Here is a 25,542-nt window from a genome sequence, read left to right on the forward strand (position 1 = left end):
TATCAAGACATGGACCGACACTCAGGGGAGATAAGTATTTATCCAGGATACCATATACGAGGATCAGGTGGTTTTAGGGTGTGTGTATGCTCCCCTGCTGCTGCACTGGGCATTGGTGGAGTGCCTTACGTCAAAGTGGGCTGATATCCCTGAGGGGCTAGCGATCATAGGGGGGACTGGAATAGTTTAATGAATCTGACCACAGACAGATGGAGAGCGGGAGAACATCCCGCTGTCTCACACATTACCAGACTGAACGCCTGGGATGGGTGGATACATGGAGGCGACTGCATCACGAGAAATTAGGCTATACGTACTCCTCGACAACCCATGATTCATATTCCCGCCTTGACTACAGATTTGTACCAATGGGTGTTGTAGGACGTGTGAGGGCGGTAGAGATTCTCCGAAGAGGTTTGTCCGATCACTCCCCAGTGCTCTTGACAATGCAGCTGGGCCCCGAGAATCAGCCCTTTCATTGGCGTTTTCCCCCTGGCAGCTGCAAGATGAACAGTATCGGGAACACTTGGAGCAGGCAATAGAGCAATACCTGAATACAAACCTGGGTACCGTAGCCAAGGCAGCAACCTTATGGGAGGCTATGAAGCCTACCCTGCGGGGGGTGGACATCTCATACTGCGCGGTGTCCCATCAAGTTCTGCGGGAATCGCTTCTACAGTCGGAGGACGCTTATTAGAATTGGAACAGAAAAGTAGAGGGAAGGGGGGAAGTTTGGTGCGCCGACAACTGGCTTTAGAGCGACAATTCCATACGGACACCCTGATGGATGAGGTCCGATTTGTGTGGCTACAATCCCACAACAGAATTCATCAATGGGGTGATAAGTCTGGTATATTATTACATAGATTGTGTCAAGGGGCCTTACAACCACAGGTTCTCCCGAATATACCGGGGCCTGATGGTCGGATCATGAGTGACCTATCTCTCATTGCAGAGAGCTTTGCGCGCTACTATGCAGACATATATACCTCTAGGGAGCTCCTGCAGGACACTGTGGTGCAGCGTTTTCTATCTGACTTACCTCCGAGCGCCCTTTCAGACGAAGCACGCGCAGTCCTTGAACTTCCATTTACAGACGAGAAGATAAGTGCTGCGCTGGGAGACCTAAACTGCGGCAAGGCGCCTGGTCCAAATGGGTTCCCATGTGAATTCTTTAAGAAATACTCCTCCAAATTAGGGCCCGTTATCTTCAGGTCCTTAAGGAAGCCGATGACAAGGGTACCTACCACAAGACTGGAGGCAGGCAGAGGTGGTGGTGTTTCATAAGCCAGGCCGACCCCCGACCAACAAGCTAAACGTTGAGGCCAAAATTCTGGCCAAAGCGTTGGCCAATCGCCTCCAATCTCACATAACTAATCTGATACATCCCGACCAGGCAAGATTTATGACTCAGAGGGCTACACGTCACAATATCAGACAGGCGCACACGGCTATAGCAGCGGTTCAGGGAAAGGGTGTGTGGGCTGCCCTCGTGATGGCATATTTGGATAGGGCATTTGATTCCCTTAGTTGGGTCTATTTGTTTGCATTATTGTACCGACTGAACATAGGTCCTCGCTTCCTGTCATACCTAAAACTGCTATATACAAACCTTACAGCGTCAGTCCGGGTTGCTGGTTCCACATCCATTACGTTTCCAATTGGTAGGGGCATCCGCCAGGGGTGTCCGTTGTCTCCGTACCTCTTTGCTTTAGCTATGGAGCTCCTGGTGGCATGGGTAAGAATGGATGCACATGTGGTGGGTTTTGAATGGGACCAGGGGCTCTCTGACCGCATTGCTTTATATGCAGATGATGTCCTATTTTTCCTAACAGACATTAATAGGATGGGACCGAGTTTGTTGCGCATTATGCAAGTCTTTGGGGAAACGTTTGGTCTATTTATGAACCCGCATAAATCCACACTGTGGACACTAGGAGGAGCTGCAGAACTGGGGTCATGGGTCTCGGCAGTCCAGGTTACATTGGAGGGCTTGAAATACCTGGGAGTTTTCTTATCAGAATCACCGAAAGTGGCGTTGGACAGCAATATAGCACCAGTATGGGCACGAGTGTGCAAGGAGATGAAAAATTGGTCACATATACCCCTCTCCATCTTTGGCAGATCGACCATCTTCAAGATCGTATTACTACCGCGTCTGCTTTATCAGCTACAGAACGATTCATACCCAGTACTTCCTATGTGGTTCCACCAAGGTAATGCAGCATTAGGGCAATTCCCGTGGGCAAGGGGGTCGTCCAGGGTGGCGCTGCGGACCTGCTTCCAATCTACATATTGTTGGGGGCTGGCTACGTCAGATGTCCAATCGTATTACCTGGCTTCGCATCTCCTGGTGCTGAATGAATGGTGTTTTGGGGATAGGAAGGACCCCGCCTACACGGTGGAATGACAGAGTATGGGGAATCCACTCTACATACCATTTTGTACTCTGTGACATTGCGCAACTCTCTCCCGCCGGCTACAAGAGTAGTGTTCCAGGTACAGAAACAATCTCTCAGCAGAATGGGGTGGTGGAATAAGATGACCGGAGAAACCCCACTGTGGTATAATGGTCATCTTACGCAGCTGGCTGCGTTATCCGGGTTCCGGGGGTGGGATAATATTGGCATTTCGACCTTAGGAGACGTAATGCGAGGCTTGACGTTGAAGTCGTTTTAAGATCTGCAACACGAGTACTAGATGCCGAAAACCCAGTTTTATAAATACCTCCTATTTCGGCATGTCATCCACCCTAGTGTCTCGGGACTAGAAGCGCTCCCTGAATTTAACCTGGTAGAAGCCAAGGTTTTCATGGGTGATCTGCAAGACCGCAAAATATCAAAGATCTATCAGTCCCTGGTGACACACAGCGCCAATAGAAGCATGGTCTGGGGACATTGGCCAGCTTGATGGAGATGACTGGATGGAAGCACTGGCGTCTCCTAGAGAGGCAGCAATCGCGATGCGATTGCGTCTCATTCAATTCAAATACCTTCACCGGGTTTACTATACCAGGCTCAGGCAATGGAGAGTGGGTCTTGTTACATCCCCGATATGTCTGCACTGTAGCTGAGAGAGGGGTCCCTGATGCACACTATCTGGCACTGTACAGCACTCACAAAATTTTGGCGGGGGTAATGGCCTGTCTGGCAGAGGTGTTGGGGTGGAAGCTTCTTTTCTCCTCCAGACTGGTAATCCTACACAATACGGAGGATATAGGAGGTAACATCTACAAGCGACACTTGTTGCTGCTGGGAATTACTTTGGCGAAAATGGATATAGCAAGGGGGTGGAAGGCGACAATTCCGCCCTCTCTCTCTGCATAATTCCGCCCTCTCTCTCGGCATGGAGGAATGAGCTAGACTTCTGCATGGGGTTGGAGATCCCAGTATTTAAGGCCAGGGGTTGCCCACAAAAGCATCTCAAAATTTGGAAGAGATGGGCGGATTATCAAGGCCTAGACCTGGACCCAGTGCCCCCGGTAGACTCATCGGCATCTATGGTGTTACATGGGCACTTGGGGTAGGTGATTTGGGGGGCAGCGAAGGACTGTATGTGTGGGACCGGGAAATGCAGTGGCAAATAAGACGCTGTGGTGAGTTAATGCAACGGGGGGGGGTTAATGGGTTTATGTTTGCTTGTTTTACAATAGTAATGATAAAGAAAATGTGTACATCAAATGTCAATGAAAATGATTTCTAATGTCTACTATCACTTATAAAATGTAATAAGGGAACCCACTGTTTTCCTAGGAGAGAGATATGCCTCACAATAGTGATGAATGAATCTGTGAATATTTCACTACTAAGACATGTAAAACTTTAAAAAAAAACATGTCCAACTTTTTTAATACAATGAACCCTGCTCTATGGGCTGCTTAGGGCCTACATTAGGGGTGACATATGTAATAAAAATGGATTTTTAAGCCTGGCTAGGGATTTATTTTGCCATGCCTGAGTCCTAAGGACAACAAATTCAGCAACACAGGAGGGGAGAAGGCAAACCGTTCGGGGGAAGACCACCCTAAGGTTGACAGGTCCAAAAGGGCTCATCTGACATCTAGTGTGTGCAAAGCTTGTTCCGTAATGGAATCTGAGAGTGGAAATAAGACAGGCAGCTCAACAGTCTTATTCAATTGGAAAGGGTAAATTACCTTAGGTATGAACTTCGTAATCAAACAAAAGACCACCCTGTCTCTTTGTACCTAAATGAATGGCTCTTGAATAGGGAGTGCCTGTAACTCACTAACACATTTTAAGGAATTTATAGCTATCAAAAAGAATACCTTCCATGAAAGGAACTGAACATATGCTGAATGTAGAGGTTCTAATGAGCCCAGTGAGAACCACACTTGAATTCCAAGCCGGTGCTGGAGGGACTTTGAAGGCATGATCTTAGGAGACAATCAAAAAAGCCTAACCACAGGAATTCAGAAAAGGGATGAGCGTCCCCTGTTCCGCATGAATGCAGCTACCACTGCTAGATGGAGGTGTATAGCTATATATACTAGTCCTGCTTTTTGAAGATGTAAGAGGTAGGACATTATATATGGGATACCATTATATTAAAGGGATCAAGCTGGTTCACAAGGCAGAAGTGGGAAAGCCGCTTCCATCTGGCAGCATGTGATGCATGAGTGGTAGGACTACTTGGTTTGCTCTAAGTGCCCATATAATCTTCTGACAGATTTACGTACCCGAATTCTAAGACCTCAGGTGCCAAATTGCTAGCTTTTGCTTCTGGGCAAGGGTGGCTGATTTCTCCCTGATGTTGAATGAGAACGTCCTTCCTGATTTGGAGCTCCTCATGAGGGCAGGTAGACATCTCTAGCAGCACTGGGCACCATGGCGGTTTGGCCCAGGTTGGTTTCACGATATTGAGGGTCTTGGAGACTTGCATTATCCTCCTCACCAAGTACGGGATAAGTAAGAGAAGTGGAAAAGTGTATTCAACTGTCCCTGACCACCTCAAACCTTAATGCACACCTTATTAACTGTTGATGTGGATACGTAGAGTTGAAGTTTGGGTGTTTTCATGAGTGTTGAAGAGGTTGATTATTTGGTTCTCCCATCTACAAAAGTACTGCTGTTGGACTTATTTTATGCGTTAGTAGGTCTGCAAACTTGCTGTATTCCCATAGGAGGTGTTCCACTAGAAATTGTATATTGTAACAAATTGCCCAGTACTACACTCAGTTTTCTTTAATAGAAGGCCCAGTTGGTCTTACTGCACAAGGTATCTCCTTAGTGGAGGCACCATAGGAGACTGTTTAACGTCACTGGGCATGGCAGATCATGATCCAGGACTATGTAGACAGATGGTGGGATCACTCGTGGCCACCTTCCATGAATTACGCTGTATAAGGAGATGGTGCATCGCCAAGAGAGACATACCTCTGGAGCCAAGAGGTCCAGTTGGTGATGGACAGTGAATGGCGAATGGCTGTGGCTGAGACAACATGATTGGATGACTGCAGTGCCACTACATTAGCATTACGCAAACAAGTCTGTATCACATTCACCATGTTTATGTGAACCCTCTTTACCCATCCATAGGTCAGCAATAAGCACACAGAATAAGACGTAGCAAGCATGTGGAAAAAAAGCACACACTTTACATAAATAAAGCCCACTTTTGTGCCAGTCTCCCAGTTGAGTTTTTGCTCGCACAAATGGGGGGAAAATTTCAATTTCTGCTGGAAAAAATCTCAACCTGTCAACTATGACCATTACATAGTGAATCTACTTCATTGCTTCCTTCTCCCTCATGGAAGCAGTAAACGCTAAAAGTATGAAGATCCACATATTGCTTTGGGCTGTTCCCACAACATCTCAGTGAACGAGGCCCGCTCAAGCAAGCCAGATGCTGAAGAGGCATAACCCAAAGTGCCTCTCTGTATGTTATATAGTGTGGGAGACGTGTGGTGCAGCAGCCAGTGCGGCTGACTCAGGAGCGCAGGGCTTGCAGGGCTTGCAGTTCGATTCCCGGCACCAGCGGCAGCTCAGCTCAGGACCATGTGACTCTGGACAATAGCTAACTTAATCTCCCCGAGGGCCCCTAGTGCCTTAAAACCCTTAAGGAGGCGATATGACTGTGTTTTATAAATAGGAAGTATTATTATATTTTACTATTATGTGTCATGTGAAACTGGGTGGATATATGAGGTCTGCTAGAGAGCAAGACAACTGTTTGTGGCTAGACCTCATAAGAATGTGATGGGGCCATATGAGTTCAAGAACTGACTACAACCCCTGGCATGACTAATGTAAGCAGAATGCCTTTATTTTAATAAAATAAAGTCTATATTATGATATGTACTTTAAGAACAGTCTTTGAGACCTATTTTGATTATGCAAAACAAAGCCTAACACTAGACACACTGGAAACCATGTATCACAGTGCCTGAGGCATCTGATCACCCTAAAGGTAGTGTAATATAAGGGCAGAGGGGGAAAATAATAGTATGTTCATTAGTATGTTCATTATCGTAATTGGTGGATCTTAGGACCTTTTAGTTGTAACCTTAAAACTTCTGTCTGTATGCGTCAGATATTTGTGCAGTGTGAACCTTCCAACGCAGGGTGCAATACAGAAGTGAAGGCAATAATTTAGTCAATGAATTAATGAAGGGAAGCTGGGTTCTGAAAGGGTCTTACTGCACCTTACGCAGCAGTGCATAAGGATTCTGAATGTTCACCATTCTCTTGTGCACCAAACAATTATTTGTAGCTTTTTCTCACCAATAGCATGTTTGAATTGTGTGGGATGATTGCACCGGATGAGGAAGGGGGGCACTCTATATTAACAGCACAACATTCAGGTGTAATAATAATGCTCTTGAAATAGTAGTAAACAGACCATCCCTAAGAGAAGTACAGTAATATGAACTTCTGAGACACAGGTTGAAATCTACCAGAGGTTCAGTACAATTAACTTTTAGGAAACAGGCTGAAATCTACTAGGGTAGAAAGGAACCCTTGGGACAGAGTTTGAACTCAACTAGAGGTACAGTAAAATGACCTTCTGGGACACAGGTTGAAATGTAGTCAAGGTACAGTACAATAAGAGCCTGGGACATAGGTTGAAATCTACTTAGTGTACAGTACAAAGAACGTATTGGACATAAGGTAAAATAAAATAAAGGTACAGCATAATGAACTTCCAGGACGCAGGTTGATATCTACTATGTGATATAGTACACGGCCTTTATAGAACACAGGCTGAAATGTACTAGAGCTACAGTACAACGAACCTCATCGACACAGGTTGAAATCTACTCAAGGGGCAGGACAATGAATATTTGGAACATCGGCTTAAATCCATGAGAGATACATTTCAATGAACCTTTAGGAGACAGGTCGAAATCTACTGGAGGTACAGTAACTTGAACATCTGTGGCACAGGTTAAAATATGCTAGAGGTACAGTACAATGAACCATGGAGAGACAGGCTGAAATCTACTAGAAGTACAATAAAATGAACAATAAAATCAGGATCAGGCTGATATTAAGCAATTCAATTATTTTTCACACCCAGGGTGAAACAAGATGCAAGTAATGCAGTATGGTTACAAGAATTAACATATTCAAGTGCACTGCTAAAAATTATATGATAAGGTATTAGCCTTTCCACAAATCCCTCGCATTCATTTTCATTCAGTGGTTACAGGACTCGGTTACAACTTACCAAAGACACCACTCCAGTCTGTGCTGGCATTCATTCACAGAGATGAAAACAACTGTATTCTACATTTAGCCCTAGGTGCGATACACTGTATGCTGCATAAACTACTCACCATCACTTGAGTAAAACTGGATATCTCAAGTGTGAGGTTGTTTGAGTTCAAAGTTATTAGCCTTCCGAGTTTGGGCTTCTCCACAATGGTAAATGTGATACTCCTGTTCATGGCATTATCTTCATCGTTCGTTACTGCTCTCAAAACACTAGATGACAAAGCTTTCTTGGTGCCTGGAATTGCGAAGATTGTAATTTAGGGCCCTGTATTTCAATGCTAGTTGGGGAGATAAGAAGTTACAGTTCACATGACACATAAAAACATATTCATTCAGGGGCATTTTACTAGAAAATCTTGATTAAACAGACTTGTGTTTACACATGTTCTGAAGCGATTACTGAGACGTGTACCCTGTTTAGCAGAAAAACTCCAAGATACAGTTCAATATTAGAGGTGGGCGTAAAACTCACATAATCGGAATTTCCAAAGAATACGGCAAGATTCAGCAGAATTATGCCTGAAGAGTATTTCTGCCTTAACCCCTTTCATCCGTCGGACGGCCCAGGGCCGTCAGACGTCACAGTGGGCGTGTGCGGAGGACGGCCGGGGGCCGTCCGAAAACCGCCCACTCAATAAATCACCAGCACCGCAGCAGAATTCACGCAGTGGGCAAGGTGTTAAAAGCCATTTCTTCCTTTACTTTTTTTATTGATTATGGAATAATAAAACATTACAGCAATAGGCATCTTTTTAAGCTCATTGCAAGAACATTCAGCATCAACAATGAAAATGTGCTTGTTGCCCAATAATTTGTTATAGTTTACCCTATATAATTGCCACTGTTGAATCAGTAGACAGCCCGTTTCAGTTGTATTAAGCATTTTTCCTTTGTACCCATGCCCCCCATACATAGAGAAAGAAGTGGGATTACCAACATGTGTATTGAACAAACAGTAGACTATTTTAAGAAATAAATTGCTCAATGAGGGTCAGCTTGGCCTCATATGTCTCTATGAGGTGCAGCAATATCACACTTCCCTGTATGGGTACGTGGGGCATAGGAAGCGCGGGGATACCAGAAACTTTCTGGCAGGGGGGCAGAGTGCCTTTCATCATTCACACGCATGATCACAGTCCTGCACTGTTTCGGTTTATCTCATCCAGAGTGTCGCAGGACAGGAAGTCAGTAACCACCTCCTGCCATAGCTCCTTGATTGGTTTTTTGTGCAGACCCATTGACTCTTCAGTGTGCAGTGCAGCCCCTTCCACTGCAGCCTACGTTCCTACCCCTACCTGCCATCAACTGTGAGGCGGCAAGGGCCGTCCTGTTGGTTGACCTTAGAACTCATATGACACCTCTCCTGATGTCCCTGCACTGGCTCCCGATGTGCAAAAGGGTGATTTTTGAGGCTCTGGTACTAGTCTTCAAAGCCTTTCACAATGTTGGAGCCCCTTACGTTAGGAGCGAATCCAGCCTTATGCCCCTATCAGAAAATTGCAATCCTCAACCCAGAGGCTGTCGGTGGCGCCAAAATTCACCCGCTCTCGGTTGGGCGGACGCTCGTTCCAGGTGACCGCTGCTAGACTTTGGAATAGCCTTCCACCTCTCTGGAGACAGGAACAAGTTCTTCTCAGCTTTAGGAGAAAGCTAAAAACCTGGCTGTTTCAATTATAGTCGAGGCACCCGTAGACGCTTCCTATTGTTCTGTCAACAGGGTTAGGTCAGCGCCAGGACACTCTCAGGAGTAGCCGCGGGCTTTACAAATACCCTATAACATAACATAACATAACATCTCTACTCGCTAGTCCCAGAGCCAAGTCTAGGAACTTATTGCCCACATTTTAGGTCTCGGATAGACAGAGCAAGCGCCGTCTTGAAGAAACATGCTGTATGTACTTTGTGGGCTTCAGCTCGCTTATAAGCTTCCCATTTGTTGGCTCCATTGTCGCTCTACTATTCTTTCTTCCCATTTTTCCATGGCATGGATGCGTCATGCCTCTTCCTGTGTTTAGTCCTCCCCTAGAGCATGGACCATTTACACTATCTCTTCACTGCTTTCATTTCAGGGTCTGTTTTACTAACTACTTTTTTCTTTGTTAAAGAGCACTTAAGAGTCATTTTCCTTATCAATCGCAGGATCCCTTGGACACAATGGCTATACAGACCCACGGGATGTATGACGTTACAACGCATGCTTTTACCACGCATGCCTTTACAACGCGGTTTTTACAACGCATTGCTTTACAACGCATAGTGCTTTGGGGCGCTGGATAGTGAATAGTTTAATTTACTATTCCAACTCCAGTCCCCGTGGATAGTAGGGAAGGTGTTGGATAGTACATTAAACCTATTCCCTATCCTAGAGCGCCCCCTAGCGCAATGCGTTGTAATGGTTTGCGTTGTAAAAGTTGCGTCGTAAAGGCACTGCGTGGTAAAAGTTGCGTTGTAAAGGATGTTCCCATACCCAAGTAGCGGAGTCCCTTGTTTTAATTGGAATTGATGAGAGCCTGCTATTTATTGAAGTCCGGTGATGTTGAAAGTGAAGCAGATGCCGTCTGATTTTTAAGATTCTTTACTAGGAGATGGAAGGTATGACCCGCATTCAGGGACCACTTGCTAGGTTCTGAAAGGCTGATATGGTATTCTTTTAAGTACCAGTACCTGGAATCATGAATAAATAGTCACAGGTCATGCAAACACACTTTGCATTGGATGCACAACAATCCGGAGAACCTCTTATGGCTATATTTTATGCTCTTTATAGGCAACTAAAAAGGGACCAAGGAAGCCAAAAACATACAGCATTACAAGAGTGCAGGCAGTGTTTAATTAGCAGTCAACTCATTTACAATTGCAGTTGCAAAATGGGTTTTAGTTTCCTTATATGGAAATAACAATTGCTGCCTGTTCCGCTAAAATGCGCTGCCATGCTGGCCTCAGCCTCAAAGATAAATTGAAGATTTGTGTTTTTTCTCTGCTTAAGCAAATCAAGCGCTAAACATTTTTGGGGGTGTTTGATTACATCAAACGGGAGGAAAATACATATAATGGACTGGTTTAAGGTGCACCTCTAAAGGCAGCGCACCTTTCCTGAACTTTGGCATTGTGTATTAAATAAAACAATGGTTAGAGGCACACTAGAATTTCAAATAATAGATAATAAAATTAACTGAAGTTAGTTAGCAGAAAAAATATTTCTGATTACTCTGTTCTTTTGACTCTTTCCTGATTCTGGAATTTATCATCACTTCTTGTGTTCGCTTAAACTTGAATGGAAAGTCTTCGGCCACAACTGTGGAATGTATAGTCGATGTAAACATGGTTTTCCTGTAATGATAGATATGCACCTCATTTGTGTATATGGCTTACTAGCATTTTAGTTCTTTATTCAGATAAAGAAGTCCCTCTTTGTTGCCATATATGATCAGCTCCACTTTTGAAGCAATGAGCTAAAGATAGTGAGTCGCCATTTAGATCACAATTTCTGTTGATGTGTAGGATCTGCACTTGACTTGGGTGAGGTGGAGAATGTCCTCTATAGTAAACGGTTTGTGGTTTACAATACAGCGCACAGTACATCAGCAATCCCCTCCATAGTCTCCATTGCCTTGCAAGGTCAATAGCTCCAAAAACAGGATCACATCACTGGTTACTAATAAAACAGGCTGCAGGAAAGGCTTGCTTCAATTCACTGGACGGTCATTGGAAAGAGTCATATGTCACCAACTGCATCTCTAGGCGCTGGAGTGCATTTGTATAGTAAGTATTTGGTGGTTTACAATACAGTGCATAATACATCAGCAATCCCTTCCTTGGTCTCCATTGTTATGATCTCTTCATTTTGATGATTGTTGGCCTTGATATTTCTAGCTAGTCCGATAGCTCAGTGGGTTGAGTGCCTGAAGTATGCATGTGTGTGTGTGTAACATGCAAGTCACAAGTATGAATTGCACTAAGGCAATCTTACGTTCTTGAGAGGTTAACAAAATAAGTATCATCATTTTACTAGGTCATTTTGGCAGCACACATTAAAGGGAATTGACACAGCTCATATTGTGTTTTGCTCTCTATCAAATGGTAAATTTAATTTTGGATGCCTTGGTAAGGTATTCCCGTGGTTACACAAAGGAGTAAGGCTGCAACAGATGCGGGCGCTTGGGTGCTGCATAAGCCTGAGGAGCACTTAAAATTTAGCTATGCAATGCTGACACACATTGAAAAAGCCAACAGCTCTCGCATTGCTGAGATAGATTGGCCTTTCCAATGCTTGTTTCTCTGGCCGCCTTTCTTTCAGACCAAGCAGGCATATCCCTGATGTGTAGAGCTGCGGCATCAAAGGGTATGCTCCAGGTCTGTTGCCAGTCCAGAAGCCCACAGCATATCTGAAAAGTTTGCTTTTACTGGAGCGTATCATGGGCAGCTTATATTGGTGCCCTGGAGCATTATGTTCAATCTGTGTGGTGTTAGGTGTGCTCAATGCGGGTAGTTGAATTGGATACATTTGAACCTTGTGCTGTAGGTGAACTTATATGAAAGCTCTAAAGTTTTGTACCATTCCTATAGTTTTAGAACTTTAAGGGTTGATCAGGTAGTTTTTCCGCAATATCATACTTTAAGACAGTAAATTACAACATAGAAGATCAGTTTAAAATGGTGCAGTATTGTACCTGGAAAGACCTCGAGTCCCATGTTGATCTCTAGATTAATAACGAGAGTTCTGGCGGTGATGCTGAAGATCTGTTTAGGAGCAAAATTCAGCCCATCTGTAACCTGGAAATTAAATCCTCCAGACATTGCGCCTGAAACAAAAGCGACAGAATACAATTTGGTATAAATATTCAACAGCTATGTCATGGTATTGATGCTACTGTAACCAAATGCAAAATATGGCCAATATGTCAGAAGTATCCAACCTTTTTGAGTCAGGGATCAGGTTATACTTTTTGGGTAACAGCCCACCCAACAAGCCATATTTGAGAGCACACAGAAACTGACAATGGAATGGGTCAGAAAGACCATAAAAGTTCTTTATGGTCTGAAAATAAACAATGTAAAACTAACAATATAACCTTAGAGCCTGACACAGCGGGCTCTACCGGCCATTGTTAAAGGCCCGAGCTGGAAGGCGAGGCCCTTTTAACAAGGGAGTGGGCCTTTAATGGCCGGTAGAGCAGTTACAGTAGGCTGTAAGGCTATTAGAACATTCGGCCCAGAGAAGACAGTATGTTCTAATTTGCAAAACAAAGGCCTCACGGAACCTGAGTGGGTTGAAATCCCCTGGACTCAATGAGGTCTTTGTTAAACATTGGAATGTTGATACTTCAGGCTTTTACCAGCCTTTAGAAGCCCGGAGCACCCCATTGTTTTCCATGGAGTACTCAAAATTCCAAAGTTCAAATAAAGTTTAAAAAAGTAAGGAAAAAACAAAGGCTGAACTAAAATTCACACAAAATTCAAATCACATTTTCCACAAACAGAGAAGTGGAATTTAGCAATAGAGTACAGATTCTGCGTAGGGTTTTGAGTGAACAGGAAGAATGGCGCTCTCAACAGTTAGCGGTGAGGTAAAAACGTACAGAATTGATACGGTGCCACCAGGTCATGGGAAACCCAAACAACCCCTGAAAAATGAGGGAACGGGCCGACACTGAAATTCAAACCAAGTCCAGGGCACATGTTTAGGGAAATGTAAAAGAGTGTCAATCAATCATAATCGTATTGCGAGCAAGCATAACAAGGGTCGACACCAGTGGATGCTTTTTTTGGGGATGTATTAAAGACTTTCTTCAGACAGTAATATCATAGGAAAACCAGCCGACACATGTTTCGGCACCCGGGTAGTCACCCGTGACTCTTCAGGGCTGGGGATGACATAATAAGTATAATGTAGTACATAGTAAAGAAGCCAATAGTCCAATGGACAATCATATTGACATCTGTGATGTGATGCTAGAAAGGCACCTCTTTGTGTGTGGAAACCCTATGAGAATCGTGAAAAGCACATATAAAATAAGTGACTCCACCAAAGACGGGAAGAAACCAAATGTGGAGCAAGTGCATTAAAAATCATCCAAGGAACAAACAATAGCAGTATGGCTAACCTCCACAACAAGTAGTGTACTCTAACAAATTGCAACAATGGTGGAGTGACATGTGAGTGTCTGAATGTGGGTGACATAATAGTTAGCAATAAGTTTAAAATGAACCGAAACAAAAAATATAATTAAGGGCAGATGCGAGTGATAAAATTGTCCAGAAAATGAAGTGATGTAATAACTATTATCAATAATATCAAGACAAATGTATTACGGCATACAAGACTAAATAAATAATGAACAGGCAGCCTAAGCACAGAGTAATACAACTAACTAATATACGGAGGAAAAAATAATTGTCCAAATAAATGGAATAACTTGAAAATCATGTCTACACAAATGTATTGAGGCATACAAGTTTGAACTGTGTGGCACAGGTAGCATAACCCAAAGTAAAGAGACCTACTACTTTGGGGAGGGAAAAGGGTGAGGCAGAGGACAAGCAAGAGAAAGGAGAAAGCACACAAGGTGGCCTAGCTCAGGCAAGGTGCAATTAAAGACTGAGAATGAGGATAAAACAAAGTGGCAGATTAAATAACTGAATGGTTAAAATATGCTTGTTGAATCTGGGAAAAGAGACAGTGAAGGAAGACATCATATGAGTATCAAAGTAAATGTGCCGGTACAAAAAGGACATATAACCATATGTGGGGCATTACCAGCGAAAACTCACAGCTGGACAGGTGATATTTCCAAACTGGTCAGAAAGGGTGTGAAGGAACTTGGAAGCCAATATTGGCGGGCAAATAAAATGAAAAGGGGGAGGACGGCTATGTCCTAAGCCCGTGGATTCAGGATCCTGCTAAGATGGGCAGGTGCATCCGTCTTCAGTGCGTCCTGTTCAGTAAAGAAATGGGGATAATAAGACAGGACCCACACAAGGTGAGTGAATGTAAAGTATGGAAGGGCGCAAGAGCAGGGCTTACCAAGGAGCGGATAAAAGTGAAAGGTCAATAAGTAAGGAGAAGGGGCGGAGTCATGAAAAACAACTAGCGCGCCCAAAAGGAAGCAGTGGGCGCCCGGAAGTAGGTGAGCCGAGTGTACAGAAAGTAAAATAGAGATAGAAGATTTAAACAGAAAGCATTGAAGAGTATAAGAACACATTGTACAACTCATAAGTCAAATATTCAATAATAGAATGCCCAACAAAATAATAGCGCAAACATAAAAAATTGGAAGGGTTCCAACAGAAAGTTCCAAACAGACACAAAATTAAGTAAGAGTGAGTGGTAAAATTAACCTAACACACTCAGCACAGTGAGACTTAGGTTATTCCTGACAAATCAAAAGATGAAAAGCATGTTCAGATAGAGTCCATGTGACACTGGAAAAGAAAGAACAGACTCACAAATGGTGGTAAGAGAAACAAAACACAAAATCATAATTCCTAATCAGAAACAGAAGGTACATGAAAAGTCTGTTCAAAAATGTATATACATTCATATACAACCATTGTGTAGATGGTTAAGAGTCCAACACATCACATCCAAAGGTCTTGGTGAATGGGTGACCAGCGAGGTCACCGGTGTAGCTAGAGACGTTGTTAAAATAAAGAACCAAGTGGCTCAAAGTGGAAAACAGAATCCTTGTGTATGATGTAACGGGGAACAGATATATCAAAAGAAAACTGGAAACAACCGGAATCAGGAACCTAGGAAGTACTGTTGCTCATGGTCAGTGTTCTGCCCGTGTTTCACAGAGCGTAGACGCATAATCCATGTTGCTTCTTGGCACCTCAGTCGGAGTTTCCGGTTGCCACCCCTTTTGTTGGCCTCGGTGACATCGATACCAAAAAAAGTAAACCTCTTGTGGGTGCCCTGTGATGGACAGGATGCAACGTGCAGTACCATGGGATATCTACCGTCTTGGTGATGAATTGCTCTGGCATGTTCACTGATTTGTTCTTTGAAGGGCCTGATCGTGCTGCCAACATACTGGCTCTTGCAAGTGCGCTCTAGGATGTACATGCCATACTTAGTGTTGCAATTAATGTTGTAGTTGATTTCATAGTTGCATTTGTGGAAACCAGAAAACCTTTTGGTCCCATGGGAAGCCCATTTGCAGACGGTTGTATGACTTAACAACTACTGCCTAAACCACGACTTCCTGAACAACGAAAGCTAAACATCGAACAATGCTTAACCACTACTTTTTTACAACGTCTTCCTAAACCACGAGGTAGCCAGAAATAAACCAACATATTTGAGAGATCATAACAAAGGATAAAAAATACATGAATACCAACTGACTGCCTGCATTGAGAGGCAGTCCCAAAGAGCATTTGAAATGAGCATGTACCTGATTGCCGTTACATCTTTCCTGGAAGACTTGTAGCGCACTTAATTATTGGGAAATATGCAAATGAGCATGCCAATAAGGAAGGCACGCAAATGCGAGCACGCATAAGTTTGAGGCTGTGTAGAGCGCGCTCGCTTGTTGCAATGTATTTGAAATCCCTGGGATAACTGCGCACGCTGAAGGGCATGAGTACGAGTCCATGCATGCATACGTTTTCAGGATGTCCAGCTTGCTTGCACTTGCCGTGTGCCATCATGAAATTGTTTGAAATCCTCGCAGCACCAACGCAAGTGAAAACTAACAACGAAGAATCACGTACTATGAATTCCACGACAGGCTTACGTATTGTTTGTATCCTGGCAGCATGTGAGGCACATCACTTCTCTCCGCCTCCCTACCCCTGATCTTCACTTTGATTCTGCAGTGTTAGAGTGTCAAGGTCACTCATCTCCGCCCCCTCACCCTTCCGAACTCCACAGTAGTGAAACTGCAAATGCCTCACATTAATCTGTGGCACGTCAATCTTTTGTTTGTTTTTATCAATGACCACCTCCGCCAGTGATTCCCTCACTATTACCCTTTAATAGTGCTGCTCACGTCTCCATTACCCTCTCTCTGAGATGCATTTTATTTGTTTTACAGCGCTACTCATACCAGTGTAGGGTGTACTCTACATTGCACACACATAAAACAGAGACAATCAATCATAGGTATGTAAATCGGGGTGTACGAAATGTTACAGAGGACTGCAAGGTGAAGGAGTGACATGTCATTCATGCTGGTAGGCAGTATAGTTTAAGAGTGCTTTGTCTGGAGAAGAACAAACTTGGAATTTAAGATGTAAAACTATGGTTAGGGTTTCTCTTTAATAAGAATCGCTTGGTACCCAAATGAACCCTTTTTGCAACATTAGGATAATGAATGGCTGGGGAAAAAATCATAACGCTCTAATCTATACCTTGCAGTATACATGAAGTTCTTTGATGACAATTAATAGTTTACTGTTCTATATTAGATTTTAACTTATAAACTGTAAGTAACAAAATTATCTCTCTGACAAAAGTAGTTACTAAGCAATTTTCATTCTATGCACTTTGTGATCTGCACGTTCTTTGCAGCTGGCATATTAACCCTCTGAGCTACCTTAAAACGTCCACTAGAGCAAATTCCAATCTCTCTCCAGGCAGTACATTAATCACCAGAGTTATCTTGACATATTTATTATTGCCTGAAAATTGCTGGTGGCAAGGAACTTTGCAGCTGGTCCTTTTGAAACAATAATATACATGTGTCCGTTCGCTCTCCCCTGCAGCGAGTCACAGACGTCAAGTAAGTCCATTGACACCACGGGATGGAACATCAAAGCACGTTATGCTTGTAGTCAGGGCTTTAAGTGTGATGAAAAAACTGGGGGGCTCTCATAGGGGCGTGGCCAATGTAATTAAGGGAGTGGCTTAAAACACTCAAGTTAAAAATCTGTACTTAGCATAGTGTGATACCCCACTGGTATTATGCTGCTCAATCAGTGGGTTTCTCAAGGAGCCTAGTATCACACACCATCACCCAGGGCTTTAAGTGGGATGAAAAAAACAGGGGGGTCTCTTAAAGAGGCGTGGCCGATGTAATTAAGGGTGTGGCATAAAAGCACAGTAAGCTTAAAATCTATGTGTGACGCCCGACAGTTATTTTTGCTGCATTTTCTCATTGCATCCAGATATATAACAAGTAAAATTACACTTACAACAAGCCAGGACTATTGGCTTTGTCAGCGGTTGCTAGTTGCATAAGACAAATAGGCAACAACTATGGCTTCGTTGCATAAACATTGAAAATGGTTCAGGTCTGAGATGATGAGCACTATATGATGAAAGAACTATAACAAGTCTTTTAGTTACATCAAAGGCAGTGAAGGGTGGCACTGCTGCAGTTTTTCGATTTTTTTTTCATTCTGAGGCTGATGTCAAAAACCGTCAAGACCTGGCCCACTTAAAGCCCTCCCGTCACCACAGAAGAAGTGCTTTAAATGGGACGCAGGTAGATACATTAGTTTCAGTGAAACAGAGAAGTGTAGAGCTCAGAGAGAAGTGGTAGGAGGGAACCAACTGAAAAGGAAGGAAGCAGGCTGTGGCATGTGTATAAAACACGACAGTTCTTCACACACCGAATCAAATCAAATGTTTTCACATACACATATCAATTCCATCCCAGGAGGCTTTATGATGAAGGAAGGATTACCAACAACCTATCCTGCAAAGCACAGTTTGAAAATTTAACCTTCTGTTGATGTTTTATAATTTCAAAATTCCCCGAAAGTATTGTCACTGATGAGGTACAAAAAACGTCCAATCCAGAGGTTGCTGTCCTTGCGTTGTCCTGTTTTGTCCAGCTGTGTTGCGCTATGATCGTGCCCCATGCATTCTTTTCACACACAATTTGCTCCGCTCTATTAACAAAAGAAAGGCAGTCTAGAACCAGAACGTGTGCTTTCACAATCACCGGAAAGCACATGTCCTGCTTTTAGACTTACTGCCTTTCATTTGTTAATAGGGCACAGCTGCGGGGCAGATTGTGTGTCTTTGTGAAAGTAATCATGTTAATTGCAACGCATTATCGGGTGCTGCGATTGACATGAATACTTTTACAAAGGCAGACAATCTCCCCCACGGCCGGCGCCCTTTTAACAAAAGAAATGCAGCAAGTGCAGGAGGCACTTGCTGTTGAACCTATCTGCCGCTGTGCGCATTTCAAACGCCACACTGCGCGCTCAAGGTGAGAGGGGTGCGCGGGCACCCAGGCACACAGGTTACAGGGAACAGTGCTTGCAGTAGTGAAAAACTAAGTTACAAGCTTTTGACTATCAGGACATGTAAAACTTAAAGTTCCTTTCCAACTTTTGAATACACTGTACCTTGCCCTTTGGACTATTCAGGTCATACATTATGGGTGACATTTTAAATGGGAGGGTTTGGGCAATGCAAATGGTTTATTTTGCCAGGTCGAGATGACAGTTTAAAACTGCACACACAGGCTGCAAAGGCAGACCTGGGACAGGTATAAAGTGCAACCTAAGTGGGTGTGGCACAATTAGTGCTACAGGCCCAATAGTAGCGTTTAATTTACAGGTCTTGGGAACATGTAGTTTGACTTTACTTGGGGCTTACAAGTAAATTCAAAGTGCCAATTACGTCTAAGCTAATATTACTAAGTCTAGAGAGTGCACAGCACTTTAGCATTGGTTAGCAGTGGTAAAGTGCAGAGCCCTAAGGACAGAAAATAAAATCAGTAAACAAAATAGAAAAGGAAGGCAAAGCATTTGGGGATGACCCTGCAGAAAGGGCCAAGTTCAACACGGTTTCTCAGTATTTTGATGCATGCACAGGGTGTGACACAGAGGACCATATTCCAGGTCACACTGAAAAATACTTAATAAGCAATATGGCTCTGTAAGGTAACACAGACTTAAAGCATGCATGCTTTATTTCTACCCTCAGTGTTACACATAATTTTTTATTAACAAATCAGTGGTCACCCGCATAGGGACAGTTCTTAGTCACTCACAAATCTGCAGCACCTAGTCTACAAACTCATTTGGGTGCAAATATATGAATTCCTGGAATTGACATTCCAAGAGCGCAACTTGAACCATGCAACTGAACAGGTTTTCAAGTGTGCCCAAATAAAACCTTTAAATTCCATTTTCCCTCTAGCAAGTCTGCACAGATATACACGCACGCAAAACTTTGCTGAAAAAACAAGCACAGCTGCAGATAAATGAGAAAACATACTGCCGATCACACAATTTTCAGATATACTGATCACCACCCACAGGCTTCCGTGCACCAGGGTAAGGTGAGGGGAAGGGGTAGAAGAATAAATTCTGAATACACGCGCTCAATCTCCCGTTCCTGCCCCTGTTAATAGATTCACTCACCCAAAACGTCATTTTGTGAATAAATATTTTTAGGAGAGCAAAACAAGCTTTCATGAAATTAGTGTTTTATGCTTCCTAGTTCTTTGTGTAAGCCTTAGGCATGCAAATAGCATTGTCAATTGGACCATAGGTGACCGTGCGTTTGTGCACACCGCGCACAATGGTCTGTTGACTTCTCAATAGCAAATAAATCAAAGCAAACAGAACCCTGCAAAGGTCCATTCCCACCTAAAGTTGAAAACAGCAAAAGTATAACCAAAGTACATAAAAAGCCTACCGTCCTTAAATTGTACCCGTCACACATGTTCTTACCATGGGTGATATGATTGGTTTGTGTAAGTCCAGCGGTTCACCTTCTTTATGATGCTATATAAGCAAAAAGGAAGGATCTACATCATGAAAGGCGTATGAGCACCCGCACTGTAGCACAGCCACCCGATGCCCTACTAGCTCTATCCTTGTAATGGAGAATATTACAGTCCTTGGAAAGGGAGGAATCCTCTGATGGACAAATATTCAAACATTCAAAAATAATTTAAAGACACAAATAAACTATTTGTAAGGACAAAGGCACCAGATAGGAATAGTAATATGAAAATAAAGAACGTCTAGATTGCATGTGGCATTTGTAAAGCACAAACCTAGACAAAGGCAGCAGAGTGCACTACAGGGTCAACAGCAAAGATATGAAGCGGAAGTAGTCACGTGGTGAAATTGTGAGGTATGCCGCCAGTCTTTTCAAAAATTGGAGTAGGGTTGCGTTAATAAACAGGAAATACAAACTTGCTTTTATGTATTCTGATTAGAGCATTGGAATGTTGAGAGCTCCTTTGAGGACGGAGTAGCTCCGCGCTTATAATGGCTGGTATAAATCCAGACCTGCAACATTCCAATGCTTGTCTTAATGTTGCTCCCTTTATATTTTACAACATTCCACCCTTATTGGGTATTATGTTCTAATAGCCTTTTTGCCTCAGGCTATACCAGTTGTTAAAGGCCCTCTCTGCCTCATTATAAAATCAGGTTCAGGGCCTTTAACAACCGGTATAGCCCTCCCCAATGGGCTAAAAGACTGTAGAAGGACGCAATATAAATCATTATTTCTCTGCTTGTTGACAATCTTGTTGGAGATAGTAATAAATCATTTCAGGTTCAAACTTTGGTGGTATCTCTACGGTGATATTTGATCAGTTACCACCATCTTTTACCCTGTATTATGATATTTTATTTAACTATCCAAATTACATTAACTTAACACATCATGGATACAGTCCTTTCTAACTCAGTCTTGTGCAGTCCCCCACCTCTCCTCACTGTCTCCAATTATATTCAGTTTCTAGGTTCAGACTCTGGTCAAGCACGTCAGTCCCAAATGTCTCTGTTTTTACACTTAGGCAGAAGACCCTAGTTCCTTCTCAGATTTAATGGTGGTATGGGAGTCTGGATTATCAGAGATAAGATGTGATCAAATTGGCTCCAGCCAAACTTCTACAAGATGGAAGTTTGAAATGTGAGTGACAGTGGCTTTGTGATCTCTTTTCTTGGTTTCAAAATAAATGTGGATCTAGATTCTATGATCTACAGTCCAGGAGAAGCTGCATTTTGCTTCTTTCCAATAAGGATTTTAAATAAAGTCTTTTATTCTCACGCAAGAAACTAAAGAGTCAGTGGTAATGGCCTGGATCGTAACCTGCATTTAGGGCTCCCTAAATATTTAGGACCTGGTTCACAAAACTTTCTTCTCAGTGTGTGTCTTAATCCTGGCAACCAAGAAGTAAGTCATATCTAAGCTAACAGTATGTGAGACTCACAGTCGCATACGTTACAGTTTTAGGTCTGATGTAGAGGGGTTTTCTAGCTCCTAATTTTCTTGTGTAATCATTAAATAACCCCCGCCATTGGTCGCATGGACCTTTGTTCATCGATGAAGAGTTTAAAAGGAGCAATTACTTACATCAACCCTTAAATATCAGCAATTCTTTTTACATTTATAAAATAAATAGAATTAGTGCGAGTTAAAGGGTTTTATTAACAATTTTAGTTCAAACATGGAATAGTATTAATATGAGGTCATCATAAATAAATAATTACAGATTCAAATAATCCACTAGGTGGTATTTCAAAACAAGATCCAATACGTGAGTGAAAATTATAGCCAAAATAGTAATAATGCAACAAGCGGAGTTCAACTAATCTAAATTAAATTGAAAATGAAATAAGGTGTCAGTTTAGGAACCCACAAAGAGTTCTGATGAGAGAATAAAATGCAATAACATGAAGCCTTTGCCCTTAAAATAAAAGAGAACTGTTAAGCTGGAAAGTATTCTCTGCTATAAATCAGCGAACATCAAATAAAAGAGAATAGGAAAAAGATTGTCTCATGACGAAAGATATGGTTTCAAGAAATCCAGGGAAAAATCTCCAGAAATGCGAGTACCTACTTTTGGAACACACACACCAATATAAACAAAGGGAATTGTAAATTGAAACAAGTATCAAATTTTTTGTTTACAGCATCCAACAGGATTTTAGTGCACTCCTGGGAGTAGGCAAACTCCCCAGTTTCTCACATCTTCACAATAGGCCACATAACTTACCCCCAGATTCATCATTGTCATGTTTTGCGAGTCCTTAATAGCGATTATTAGGGAATCGCTATTAAAGACTCGCAAAACGGGATTCTATGTCAGGACCGGAGGCTTCAGATTATGCTATATCTTCCTTCGCTTTATTACCATAAAGACTCCACAGCAGCTTAGGAAAAGATATAATAAGAACAAAAAATGCTTTAAACATAAAGCATTGACGTAATGTTCAACAATCAAACAACAACTCCCAAGAGTCTCTTTGCATAACAATAGTCCATAGTCCTTTCACTCTGTCCATCATCACTATATAACCGGACTTCTCATCATCTTCCTCCTCTTTCTTCGCTGCTCCCGCAGCCAGATAAGTGCTTTCCTATATTTTTCCCCTTTTTCACTGTGATTGATTGTATTGTGTACGATCGTTGGGGGGACTCATTGCATGGTTTATTCCCTTACAGAGTCCCCAGTTGCGGGAACGTTCTTCGTTCCTACGCGACTTTATTTCCCACTTGTGTGCGGTGTGTACATAGACCGCCAGGGGGCGGCCTGTCGTCTCGCCGACCCTTCGACGCGCCTCTGCAGTGCCAGGAGCCGCGCCGTGGAGTCTGCTTGCGCAGGAGCCAGCCCTCGCGTACCCCTCTGACACCTGGTGCCCCGGGTCTGTAATTTTCCTACTCTTGACGCCCCGTGGGGGTCTGTATGGCGGCTCGGACCGCGTGAATCACCTTCGGGTGTCCCTTATGCACCTCTTTACCCAAGTGTGGCCTAGCGCGCTTGAGGGGTACGAAGACCCGGTCCCGGCGAGGAGGGTCTGCGCGCTTGGGGGTTGGTGCAGCCCACCTGCCACGTCAGTTGGCCCAAAACGTGATCGCAGCCGCTTGGCCTGCCCACATTCGAGAACTTTCTCGGTTGCCGCCCACTTGGGTGCCCCACATTTGCCCTTGGTTCCGAGATGGAAGGGGAATACGAGGAGGAACCCTGCCCCTATATGCAGGACGACGAGTTCTACCAGGCGGTGGACATTTCCATCTACCGCTGCGTGACGGAGGTGGTAGGCCCCATGGAGGACCGCCTTTCCGCCCGCATCGTGGAAGAGTGCGCGAAGCTGGCAGCGGCGCATGTGCCTCCGTCCCCCGAGCTCCCGGGGACATCCGGCGGGTTGCCACCCGCCCCGAAGAGGCCTTGTAAGGAGGGGCCGTCGTCAGAGGCCCAAGGGGTGGACAGGGGTGCTTTTGAGCGTCTTCGTGACGCCTTCCTGGCTAAGGCGACGGCGGTGCCCCCTACACCCTTGGTGGATCCTAGTGCTTCAGGGGACGTGTCTACGGCCCCCGCCTCCCCAATCTACGACTCTCCGGACACGGATGACGACGGGGAGTCGACCCGATCTTGGCTTCCGGCGCCCTCTGCCAAGGAGATGCCCCGGGATGAGTCGGGCATGTTGGACCCGGACGAGATAGTCCACCCCCGGTCCGCAGCTTGGGCACCGGGGGAAACGGTGGCGAAATTTGTCGCGGGCAGGCTGCGCAAGCCCCTGGAAAAGGAAGCGAGGGGTTGCCTACGTGGGGAGTGCCCTCGGCCAACTTTGAAAGGGAAAGTGGCCATGACCCCAGAATTGAACCCCAAGATGGCCACCTTCCTGGCGAAGTTTATGAAGGACCCCAGGAAGGGGATTGACCGGTCCTGGCGGGCCAGCCAGGACAAATTGTTGAACGCGGTCGGGCCCGCCACGAAGATCCTCGACATGGCGGAGGAGGCTAGAGTGAATGGCACCGCCATTTCCCTGGAGGTGCTCTCGAATTGGGCTCCTGATCAAGCTGGACCCGAAGTTGGGGGACCTGGCCTCGTCGGAGGCGGGTGCTGTGGCCCAAGGTGGCCTCTTCGGCGAGCCCTTCATCAGGGAGCTGGGCAAGTTTGTGAATACGTTCACGTCGCTGGATAAGGCCCAGTCTAGCATCAAGAGGGTGTTCCACCAGCGTTTCTCTGGTGGGGCCGGTCGCGGTAGGGGCCGCGCGATCGGCCGTGGTCAGCAGACCAACAGCAGAGGACAAGGCTCCGGAAGAGGTCAATACCAGACCTCTGCCAACTATACCAACTTCTACCCCACCAGAGGACAGCGCTTCGGTGGCAGAGGGTTCAAGAAGAACTCCGGTCAAGGAAATGCCCCCGGTAAGTGTACTTTGTTTGGATCAAGTGCCAATTGGGGGGCGGCTGGCAAGCTTTTACGAGGAGTGGGAATTGCTCACTGCCGACGCTTGGGTTTTGCAAACTGTACGAGGTTTCCATATAGAATTTTACGACCAGCTCACTCAAGCGAGACCCCCGCGCCCGATTGTTTTTTCAGAGTCCGACGCGCGGTTGATAGACGGGGAGATCTCGGACTTGCTGCGCAAGGGAGCCATCCGTCTATCAACGCGCCACCCACATGGGTTCCTCAGCAACGTCTTTTTAGTGGACAAGACGGATGGGGGCAAAAGACCTGTGATCAACCTCAAAGAGTTCAATGGGTGGTTGGTCTACCGTCACTTCAAGATGGAGGGTATCCACCTCCTTCGAGACGTGCTCCTCCCTCGGGATTGGATGGTGAGACTAGATCTCAAGGACGCCTACCTGGTCGTACCCATTCACCCCCTCATCGTCGTTTCCTACAATTCCTGTGGGACGACAGGGTGTTCGAATTCACCGCTCTGCCGTTCGGTCTTTCTTCGGCCCCGTGGTGCTTCACGACAGTCCTCCACCCGGTAGTGGAGTTTCTCAGAAGTCAAGGGGTCCGTATGCTAGTGTACTTGGATGATATCCTCCTCATGGGGCAGTGCCCAGAGGTGCTGGCGGGCCAGCTGCGTCAAGCTGTCGGCCTGCTCCAGAGACTGGGGTTCGTGATCAACGGCTCCAAGTCG

General features: G+C 44.5%; 1 protein-coding gene across 1 annotated transcript in view; it reads right to left on the reverse strand.

Annotated features, from left to right (window-relative positions):
* LOC147726525 (chondroitin sulfate proteoglycan 4-like) overlaps positions 1–25,542 on the reverse strand; it is a 474,128-nt gene that overhangs the window by 117,176 nt on the left and 331,410 nt on the right. Inside the window, exons 7-8 of the mRNA XM_086960631.1 lie at positions 12,404–12,535; positions 7,796–7,968 (exon numbers count right to left, since the gene is read on the reverse strand). Of these exons, the coding sequence (XP_086816757.1) occupies positions 7,796–7,968; positions 12,404–12,535 (305 nt within the window). The remainder of the gene's footprint in view (positions 1–7,795; positions 7,969–12,403; positions 12,536–25,542) is intronic.

The sequence above is a fragment of the Lissotriton vulgaris genome, chromosome 3_1 (assembly GCF_964263255.1).
Source record: "Lissotriton vulgaris chromosome 3_1, aLisVul1.2, whole genome shotgun sequence".
Lineage (NCBI taxonomy): Eukaryota > Metazoa > Chordata > Amphibia > Caudata > Salamandridae > Lissotriton > Lissotriton vulgaris.